Raw genomic sequence first — 10,955 nt, forward strand, 5'->3', positions numbered from 1 at the left:
TTGCTCACCAGCTGCTGAGCAATACCCAGCCAATTCCTGAGCCGTGGCCCCTGGCCAGCTTTCTCCCTAGTTTGTAGACTGACCATGATGCCATGTGCTGTGGCATCCCTTTGCACAGTGGGGGTCAGCTCTCCTGGCCATGTCCCCTCTCAGCTTCTCCCCAGCCTACTCACTGCTGGGCTGGGGTGAGAAGCTGAAAAGCCAGTGACTCTGTGTAAACACTGCTTAGCAACATCTAAAACATCAGTGTGTTATCAACATCATTCTCATCCCAAATCCAAAGCACAGCACTTCCTAGCTACTGGGAAGAAAACTAAGTCTATCCCAGACAAAGTCAGTTAAATACCCCAGGCTTTGACCAGAGAGGAAGGTTGTTTCCAAACCTGTTTCCTATCCCTGGTTGGCTGGATATTTTACAGAAGCCTGTTAACAGCAAGGTAGAATATGATATGCCGCTTAGTGAAAGTCAGAGTAGCTTGCCTTCCTCCCTTGTGGAGGTGTGGGTTATCACAGCTCTAGGCACAAATGTTTTGGCTCAAACAAGAGCCTGATAATTGCCAGCTCATTTGTGGGTGAAAAGCACTGACTTAAAAGGATGAATGAGATAATTGTTAGCATCACCAAACTTCTGTACTGAAGGCTCCACGGTTAGCATCCCTCTGCAGTGGTGGGGAAGATTGACTGGGCGGGTCCCATTCTAAGGGAGGTTTGTTTAGTCCTTTCTGGAACCAATATTGCTTTGAAGCCATTGCTTCATGAATTTTGAGTTTATGTGATTCCAGGTGCCTGAGTGACTCGAACAGTTCCTTGCCAGGTGCCTTTCCAGCTCTTGCTGGGCTATGTGGTCAAGTATTTCTGAGTTCATTTTCTTTACTTTCGGAAGATCTGATGTGGGTTGAGGCAGGTACCTGGAATGAGGTGGCTATCCAAGTTGTCCTTGGCTATAAATATTCCCTATGCCTTCCATATTTATGGGATGAGATTTCAAGCTGGCTGTTTTGGTGGATGCTAAACTGTTGGTTTGTCTTCTTCAGGTCATTTGAGTGAGTGTCCTGGCTTCATGAGGCTTTGAATTTGAGCCCAGGCTGGTAAGTGCTCATGTCCTTATAAACTAGAGAAATGATTGTGATTTCAGCTGGGCATACCTTCATGCACATCTCCTGTCCTTAGCCTGGCAGAAATTGAGAGAAGAGTCCCCTAGACCACCTGTTTGATAATGGGCCATTTACAGACCTTCTTCTGGTCAGGTTTTCAGCCTTTCTCTTTGAAAAAAGAGAAATGTCTTCCCAGCAAATCAGACTTATCTGTTTTGCTTAGGGATGCAGTGAAATGTGCATTCAGTATTATGGATGGAATTTTTCTGAACTAGTAGAGATCTCTATATCTACTTGAGTCTTTTTAGGAGAAGGGACTTTGAGGGAATGACTGCAGCAAGAGGAAGTTCCCAGCATTCTGATGGGGGAGATTTACAGGTTAGTTCTAGGAAGTTGTTTGTGTTTGTGGAAAGGTGCAAGAAACTTTTGTCAGCTTTTGTTTATAGCAGAGTGAAGGACAGTTTGCAAATGTACCTGTGAAATGTTGAAGCCTGTTAGGGCTTGGGACTGCTCTGTGCTTGGTGCAGACACCTCCCACTTGCCTTCCTCTCAGGGGACTCAGTCTGGGTGTCAAAAGAGGCAGCTAGATTAGAGCAGATAAGAATTGGAGAGAATTCTCGAGGCCCCATTTAGACTCTTACCATCTAAAATGCCACTGTCCAACACACAAAGCAAGTGAAGTCTGCTGGGCCACGGGCCCCATGGTAGCCATTGACTGCAGGTGTGTAAAGGGGAGTTGTGTGGCCCTGCTTGTAGAAGTGGGGAGAGAGTGAGATCTGAGTGGACGCAGATCCTGCACATTGAAGGGCTGCAGGTCAGGTGCTGAGGACTGCAGAGATGCTAGGTTTGCTGAGTATAAGAGTCCTGCAGGAAGAATGAGAATTGGGCACTTACTTCAAATACAGGACAGCTATGAATGATGTATATGTTGTCGCTGAGGAAAGTCTGGTATTGGGCTCTGCAGCGCCTGCTTGATAGCTCTGAGACTTCTTGTCTTGTGTACAGCAGGGTGGTTGACATTCTGGCTGCCTGTGGGGACATCTTCCTGCCCTCAACTGCAGACACAGAAGATGGAAAGGAAGGTGTTTCTTCCATGTGTACAGGACAGCTGCTTTTCTTCTACCCTATTTTTTGCTCTTGTACTGCTCCTGCAGCAGGAGGAATCCCAGCATAGCTAGGGTCAAGGAACTAATCTTTCCACTAGTGGTGCAGCTGCATGTCTATATATTGTGCTCATATTCACTCTATGGGTGGTGAGGCACTGGAACAGGTTGCCTGGAGAGGTTGTGAGCTCCTCATCCCTGGAGGTTCAAGGCCTGGCTGGCTGGGGCTCTGAGCAACCTGGTCTAGTGGAAGGTGTCCCTGCCCATGGCAGGGGGGTTGGAATGAGATTGTCTTTAATGTCCCTTCCAACCCAAACCATCCTGTGATCCTGTGTTGCAAAATCTGGCCTCAAGAACCAAGGGATCAAAACCGTTGCTCCCTAATTTGATGCCATCTGTGACCTGGGGGTTATCTTTGTGTTTTCTGCCAGAGTAATCAGCTTTCCTTCTGACAAATCTCCTGTGGTTTGCTGCACTGGGGTCCCAGTGTAAGCCAAAAAGTTCTGGGCTCTTTAATGGCTGAAGTCTCCTCCCACATAGTCCCTGCTGACAGTGACAGGACATGATCAATAACTCCTGCTCCAGCTGTCACTGCTGCCTGTAAGGCTTGCAGTTTCCATATTGAAAAAGGCCTTTCCTAAAGAGCCTAATCAATATGCTGCTGTGAGGTCTGTTCTCATTTGCTATATATAATCCGGACACACACAAGTACGTGAGTGAGAGTGTGTAGAGGGGGGAGAGGATGTGCCAGCCCTCTGCTCTCCCTGGCTGGGAGAAGGACACAGCTACCTCTTACTTTGCTCCCTCTCCTGCAGCTGCTGCTCAAGGCTTGTGGCTAAATCCTTTACCTGCTCTATTAGCACTCTGCATGGGGACCTGCTCTGGGACTCCAGGGGAGCCGAATTCCTGCTGGGTCACTCCTAGGGTTCGATGGAGCAGCCGAGACTCTCTCTTCAATGCCCTTTCTGCTGTTGGTAGGTAACCCGCCTCGGGAGCCACGCAGGTGGGAGGATGTCGAGCGCAGCCCCGTCAAAGAAGCCTTACCGCAAGGCGCCCCCGCAGCACCGTGAAATCCGGCACGAGGTACCCATCATTCGTGACGACCAGGATGGAGTGATCTTGGCTGAGCAGAGTCAGGTAACAACTTGCCGGGTGACAAAGGGCTTAACACCATTGCAGCACCAGCAAATAGGGTTTAGTTACACCGAGGCAGGCCAGCTCGAGCAGGCAGAGGGGTTTGAGGTTTGCAACCTGAACTTCTCCTCATCGTGGTCCCTGGAGTCCAGCAGTGAGAAGGAAGTGGCAGGGTGCAGAGCAGAGTTGAACACCAAGAGCCAGACTGTCTCTCCAGCACTTCAGCGTGGTGGGAAGATGGGGCAGCGAAGTGGGAAGCGGTGCCCAAACCGCAGTCGTGGGCACCGCAGCAAATTTGTGAGCCGTAGCATGGAGACAGTTCTGTTGTCTGGAGATGAAAGACACCATCCCACTTGCTCTTTCAAGAGCAGAAGCTTGGAACGCTCACTTATATTTAAAGAGCCTCCTGAAGTTCTGACACCGAGGAAGTTTCGTGTCTCCTCTACACACCTGCCTCTCAAAGGGATCCTGAAGCAGACCAACATGACTGGCTCGTGCCCTGAGAGCTTATGCAAGTCCCGCTCAGTAGAGACGCTTTGCCGTGGTCGTGGCTCACGCAAATACAGCGATCCTGAGCTCTGCCTCAGCCCTAGGGAGAAGCGCTCCCTGGAGCAAAGCAGCAGCAGGGCCGATGACTCTGTCAAGCGCAGGGAGAAGATCACAGAGGAAAAGCTGCAGTTCTCCAAATTCCTGGATGAGATTACCCAGCGGGTGCTGAGTCCCAACCGCTTGCGCTCACTGGGAGAGACCAGAGGAGCAGAACAAGACCAGAACTCTCCCCTTTTTCCCAGAAGCTCCGTGCCAGAAGGCCAAGGGGAAGGTCGCCTGAAGGGGGTCAAAACCAAGCATGCAACTGAAAGATCCCTCTGCCCAAGCAGAAGAAAAGCAGAAAAGAAAAGTGAGGGGCTGGGAATGGCTTCGGGCCAGAGAAAGTATGCTGAGGAAGCTGAGAGAGTTTCCAGACTAAGAAAGAAACCTGTCCTTGGGAGGAAGGACAGTAAGGGAAAACTTTCCTTGGAGAGAAGGGTAGTAGATCTGTGTCAGTATGAGCTGCAGCAGCTGGCAGACCAGGGGCTGGCAGGGGCATCCTCTGGGCAGCAGCATTCACTGTCTTCATGGAAAAGCAGTGCAGAGGGCAGAAGGGATGAAAGCAGTCCCTGTTCACAGCTATTACAGCCACACCATCAGTGTGCTAAACTTGGGCAGAAGCGTGCAGTGGAGCCGAACTACCCAGAAAAAGGATCCTGCTCCACTCCAACATGCTGGAGTCGGGAGGAGGGGCCTACCCCATCTAGATCCTCCCCTTCCTTCAACCTGGCACTAAACAAGGTAGGTGCCAGGGTCACCAACTTGCAGGCAGGGCTCTCACAAAGGCCAAACCCCTACCTGGATCTCATCTAATCTGTAATTCCAGGGCAGAGAGTGAGAGCAGGCTCCCAGACCTCATGTTGTGGGTGCTTAATCACCAGAAGCTGCTCTCTTGTGGGTGCCACTCATGGCTGTGCTACAGGTTGGGTATATGCTGGGAATAACCATCTTCGCTTTGGCCCCAGGAGTTAAGGAATGTAAAAACTGGTGCTGTTCTCCCCACCGCAGACTTCCCAGGTGTTTGCTGGTTGGAGGCCATTCAGGCTGCTGGGCAGTAGGTGTATGCAGGAGGCAGGCAGCTCTGCTGTCAGGAGGTGCTGGGATGTTCTTGGTGCTTTGTGTGTGCCCTATGCCTGGCTGTCTCAGGGGCTGGATCTTTGTATGATGGGTATTTCAGGTCCTTTAAGCTTTCTCCTCTTTTCTGTAGCCTGCTTTGAGGCAATGCCATTACCTTGTATTAATAAAAATCACATTATTCCCTTTGCCTGGTCAGTTTCATCTGCTGTTTGTTTATTTGTGAAGGCAGGGGAGGCAGTTGCTAGATAATTCTGTGTGAACTCACTGATTGCCATGTGGAGTCAGGAGGTAAGAACAGATTGATGCTTTGCCGTTAGGAACAGCAGGGTGTATGCAGATGTTAAGGACCATTCTTTTAAAGTGTGAATTAATAAAGGAAGCAGCCCCATGAGGTCTTAAGGCCAGAACTGGGATAGTGTACCTTATGGAAGTGTTAGCAGCTCAACAGCCTCGTCCTTGACTGGCTGACACGATCTCTCAGCCCAGAGCTGACTGTGACACTTAATAGACTGTCTAAACTGTGGCAGCACTTGGGTTTGTGAAATGCTCTTGGTGTCAGCACCAAAAATAATCCATGGGCAGTTTGGACTTTGTGAGAATGGTCAGAGTCTTGGGCTTTCACAAAAAATACTGTTGCTTCTAGTGCTAATTAAATATCTCCCAGCCATCCTGGTAGGCAGCAGCCATCTCATGGGTTAGCATAGAGAGTTCCAAATAGCTGAGCTGTGTGCTCCTGTCACTGCTTTCTGTCTCCTTGTTCTGCAGGGCCCTGCTTCAGCTGTCTCTGGGGGATCTTGCCCATAACATTTTCTTTTACAGGCTTTTCTGACCATTAGTGTTTCTTCTGCTATCCTAGAATAGTGGTTGGTTTCAGGTCTGCAGAAAGAAACCTTTTTTTGCCGCACGATCTGGGTGGTATAATTGGTAACCACGTTTTTCAGCTCCCAAATGATTTTTGTGGGGCTTCAAGGGCCCCACAAGTGATTGCTGTGGTGACAAGTGAAGCCTGTGTATGCTGGCCTGTGAGATTCCTGCTGCCTACCAGCTGTGGATGTGGAGGAAGCTGAAACACTTGCTAAGGTGCTGATGTTACAAGAGATGCTGAGATTGCACCGTGGGAGGGTAAAGTTACCTAACTTGTGTGGTGGTTTCTAGTCCAGCTCTTCTACCCTGAACCAGACACAAAGTGTGTTTTAGTATGAGACAGCTGAGCAGTGTGTACAAATCCTTGTAGCTCTGAGCTTGCCTAGTATGAACTGTCAGAGCAGGGGAGGAAGAGTCACAGCTAGGGTCTAGCAACCAAGACTGCCTTTTAGGACAGTGTGAGAGACCAACTCCTCTCCTAAAAGAATCTCACAGCTGTTTTCTTCCCTGTGCAGGAACCCTTGACGGATGCAGAAAGGATGAAGTAAGTGTCCTGCTCCCCCTTTATGCCTGTCATACTGCAACTGTGTGGGTGCTGATTCCTCACATCCTGCCTGTGCCACCTGCACAGTGAAGCTGACTGGCCCTGCAGGCTCCTCTCAGATCTTCGGTCTTCTTGGGGCCGTATGGGCAGAGCTTTGGTCTGTGCCTTGCCAACCTGTGCCTTGCATGTTCCTCCCACTGGAGGAGGGAGCAGGGACCCCCAGTGCAGGTGCAGGCAGAAGAGTTGGTGGGTATGAAAGAAAGTAGATGAAGTCATTAACAGAGGTGGAGAGAGGATTTTTCCCTTCTATTCTTCTAACCTGGACTGGGATAAATTATTGATTGGTTTTCATTCATCAGTGAGGGACACTGGAGCTGTGCAGCTCATCTGTCTTTATGCAAGCACTGTAACCTGAGAGGGAGCTGGCAGCCATGGCTGGCCAGCTGGCATGTGCTTCTTTGCCCTTGCTCCGAGAGTGTCTGTCTGTCTGTCCTGACAGAGATGTACCTCTTGCTTCATGTGTTGGAGCATCCTGAGCGTTCAGTTCCTGACTTCCTGGGGCCTCCGTGAGGGCTCTTGGGCCCCAGTGCAGGGCGGCGGGGTGGGGGTGCTGGTGTGGAACACTCCTTGTGCACTCAGTGGTACTTTGCTCCTGGTTCCCGCCCCAGGCTACTGCAGCATGAGAATGAGGAGCTTCGTCGGCGGCTGACTTACGTGACTAACAAAATGGAGGCGATGGAGAGGGAACTGGAGTCAGGTCAGGACTACCTGGAGATGGAACTGGGCCAGAACCGTGAGGAGCTGGAGAAGTTCAAGGACAAATTCCGTAGGTATGACAAATAAAATGTGAGGGGTAGAGTTAGAAAGATCCCTCACACCAAAGACTCCTTCAGCTGGCATGAGCAGACTGTGCCCTGTTGTGCAAATCAAAGGTGTGTGCTGCATCCTTGAAAAGGTGCACCTCCAGACTCTAGGGGAGATTAGGGCTCTGCAGCCATTATTTCTTCCCAGGTACAGTGTAGGAATGCTGCCAATGTGAAAGGCTGATAACAGGGAATTCTTCATCTGTTGGGTGTAAGCATGTGTGCAAAAAAAGCCACTGGTGGCTGCAAGAATACACATCATTGCTTTACCTGAAAAAGTACCTCAGTTAAAAATCAGTGCCAGTCACTGGTCATGTGCTTAGATGTGACATAGCTCAGAGGAGTCCTCTAGAGTCCCTACATCTACATCCCCTCCTGCAGGATCCTTTCACCCTGCCAGCCTCAGCTTGCCTCCGGTAACTTGGGTTCTGGAAGCCATCATGTGTCAGAGGTGAGGCACAGTTAATATGCCTGGTTGTCTTAGTAGCAGTCTTTCTGGGTTCTAGAGTTGGTGGTTTTCTTGGCACCTATGAAGGCAACTTGAGTAAGTGCCTGAGATCCATTCCTGAGCATACAATCTTGTTCTGTAGGTTGCAGAATAGCTACACTGCTTCCCAGAGAACCAACCAAGATCTGGAGGAGAAGCTGCATGCCCTGGTGAGTGCCCTATTAAGTCACTAGAGAGATGAGGTGGAAGAGACCAGTGTGTGTTAGGAGCAGATGGGGGAAGGGGCCCTGTCTTTACCCAGCGGATGTGGCAGTGGGTGAGGGGTGAGGTCCTGGCCATGACCGTCTACTCCCCATTCTGGCTGGTGTCATGAGTGGTTTTCTTGATTTACTGAGCCTATACTTGGTCATGCATGAGAGCTTTGGTTCCTCACAACATAATTGCATGGTATTCCGTCATGTTGCTTCAGTCCCTCTCAAAATGCCAGGGATGTGTCAGCCAGTCTTGGGGTGGTCATCCTGGGAGGACAGGGGCAGTCAGAGCAGAGCCAATGTGCGTGTATGTCTGTTGTGTGCATTCATAACACTCATGGCTGTTTCTTTTCTCTCCCTTCCCCTCTCTTTCTCTTTCTCCTCCCCATGCTGCCGCTGGCACACTCTGGGCGCATTCACCTCTCAGGCCTCTCTCAGCCAAAGCTGGATTTTTGCAGTTGCGTCTTTTCGTTTGTGTGTTTTTCCTTTTTCCTCTTTACGTGTCTCAGCCTGTTGGTCTCATTGTCAATCCCACATTCACCATCTCAGATGGAGGGGCCCCAGCCCTCGTCCAGCCAAGGGCTCACCTGGTATCCAGTAGCTGTCCGCAGATGTAGCAGGTCCTAGCTTGCAGGGCTCCATCTTAAGAGTGTTTGACTCTAAGCCAGCTGGAGCGTGGCATGTTGGGAAGTGATGCCCATAAGCTGCAGCACTGCACAAGGTGTGGATGGCTGTGAGCCTCGTTTGCTCCCTTTCCTTCCCCTTCTGAGCTGTGAGCAGGCAAGTCAAACAGCTGAGGTGCTGATTGCCTCCGTGTAGCCCAGGATGAGATTTCTTTGGTTCTAGAACTTGAATTTCTTGGGTTAATATTCACTACCAATTATTCATTGTGCTAGTGCCTGAAGAGATTGCATAATGGAGAAGTACTGGCTCCCCTATCCCCTTGCCTGTTGCCGTGCTGTACCTGTGATGTACAGCTGGCCCTGCTGCTCACAGCCTCACAACACCCTTGGGCAGTTTAGAAGAACTTCTCGAGGCAGCAACAGCTGGGTTGTTCTGAGCTGTTGTCCCTCTTTGCTGTTACATCTGGGTCTCTGTTAGCTCTAGGAAGTCTGAAGAGTCAAGGTTGCCTGCTTTAGGGAGGACATTAGCTGAACTTCAAATGAAGCGATGGGTCCTTTTACTTACTAGAGCAAGGCTTAAACTGGTTCAAGATGGTGCCTTCCCCCTTTTGGCCATTCAGTATTGACTGCTGGATCTTTTCAGGCAGTATTCTTGTTTTGGTTTCCCCAGTAAAGGAGGGCTGGCTGTCACAATCTCAGAGGTCTTTGCTACCAGTGGCAGGTTGGGATTGGTGGCTCAAAACCACTAGCTTTTTGTGAGGCACCGTGGGAACCAGGGGCAGAGAGGAAATCTGCCGGTGCTGCAAGAAGAGATAATGCATTAAGGAGGTTCAGACTCAACCTGTTGTCTCTGTAGCTAGCAGAGTGGCTGGTCCCATTTGGCTTTTGAAATCACCTTCCTTTGAAGAGGGTTGTCTTCCTTGTCTGTCTGTCTGGAAGTTTTTTGTATCCCAGCTGAACATGTCATTGTGCTGTGCTTGGGCTGAGGTGGGTGGTGAAGCCAAGCTCTGTGCTAGAGAGTTCTAAACCTGGTGTTCTTGCATCCCAGATTAAAAAGGCAGAAATGGACCGCAAGACGCTGGACTGGGAGATTGTAGAGCTCACTAATAAGTTGCTCGATGCCAAAACCACCATCAATAAGCTGGAGGAACTCAATGTAAGTGTCAGTCTGCAAATGGCTGTAAAAGAGTGTGAGGTGTGGGCTATTCTTTTTGTTCAAAGTCATTAGTGTAAAGGAGCACATGAATGACTCCAGTGTGTATGGAAGTGCAGGAGCTGTACATGGTAGCAGGGACAGACAAACAGAAGAGGATCTGAGGGATTGAACAGGGAAGAATGGATCTTCAAGTCTGATGTATTTGCTCTTTTAAGCTTAGGGTTTGACCTGAGTCTGGGCTGTACCTATGGAAGGGTCATTCACTCCAGAAATGGGAGGGAGCTGATGCCTTTTCTACACCATTAATATAGAAGTTCCTGGATCCAGTGCTTGACTCTATTAACTGCTCTCAACTCCCTCCAGTCTGTCTGCATCATCAGATATTGCTGAGCTGTGGGATGGGAAAGAAAATCTGGGGGGATTTTTGGGGATGATTAAAATCCCCAGAGGGGAGAGGGGTTTGATACACTGACAGAGGATATGCTGGCAACAAGGACTGGAGTTGAAAGGGACGCCTTGGCTGAGTTGTGAGAAAATACACAAAAGTATGGGGAGGAGGGAACGGCAGTGCCCTCATGAGCAATTTATCAGATGCCTCTTCTGGCTTCTGTTCAAGCAGTATCTGGTCAGGTGGTGCCTTTTTGGGTAAGAGTTTGGGCGAGTCTGACACCTGTGCCCTCTCTTGCAGGAACGCTATCGACAGGACTGTAACCTTGCCGTACAGCTGCTCAAGTGTAACAAGTCTCACTTCAGGAACCACAAGTTTGCTGATGTGAGTAGTAATCCTGCTGAGGTGGGGAAGAAGGGGCTCATGGGCTTTGACTGCATTTTGCTTTCTCCACAGGGTTGCTGGCCTCTTATCCTTCAGTCTCAGAGGTGGGGGGAGGTTCCAGTTCCCACTCCCACTGAGAAGACAGCACAGAGCTTCTGCCAGCTCCTCTTTCATGACAGCTCCATTTCACAGTTCAGCCAGGAGCTGTTATAAAAAGCACAATAACCTTGAACTTGATAGCCTGCTGGGTGCGTGCTGGTAGCTGGCAGGAGGGCAGACCTCTCTCTTACTCTGCTCCATCCTTTTTCCTTCCTCACCTGGCCACATGGAAGGGCCATACTGCCTCATAAGAAGCAGCAGTAGTCTGACCCGACATCACTTATTACTCTGAGGAGAAATGTGTTGAGGCAGCATTCAGGGTTTTCTGGGCCTTCTGGG

At 50.0% G+C, this 10,955-nt stretch overlaps 1 protein-coding gene across 4 annotated transcripts in view; it reads left to right on the forward strand.

Moving 5' to 3' along the window:
* TJAP1 (tight junction associated protein 1) overlaps window positions 1–10,955 on the forward strand; it is a 40,345-nt gene that overhangs the window by 24,172 nt on the left and 5,218 nt on the right. For all 4 annotated transcript variants that reach the window (XM_066178616.1, XM_066178617.1, XM_066178618.1 and 1 more), the window contains 7 exons: window positions 1,035–1,088; window positions 3,176–3,334; window positions 6,376–6,404; window positions 7,073–7,234; window positions 7,858–7,924; window positions 9,638–9,745; window positions 10,434–10,517. In XM_066178616.1, coding sequence (XP_066034713.1) covers window positions 3,209–3,334; window positions 6,376–6,404; window positions 7,073–7,234; window positions 7,858–7,924; window positions 9,638–9,745; window positions 10,434–10,517 — 576 coding nt within the window. In that variant the 5' untranslated portion in view covers window positions 1,035–1,088; window positions 3,176–3,208. The remainder of the gene's footprint in view (window positions 1–1,034; window positions 1,089–3,175; window positions 3,335–6,375; window positions 6,405–7,072; window positions 7,235–7,857; window positions 7,925–9,637; window positions 9,746–10,433; window positions 10,518–10,955) is intronic.

Source organism: Chamaea fasciata, unplaced genomic scaffold (genome assembly GCF_029207755.1).
Source record: "Chamaea fasciata isolate MVZ Bird 193981 ecotype frontalis unplaced genomic scaffold, bChaFas1.0.hap1 SCAF_3, whole genome shotgun sequence".
NCBI classification, from domain to species: Eukaryota; Metazoa; Chordata; class Aves; order Passeriformes; family Sylviidae; genus Chamaea; species Chamaea fasciata.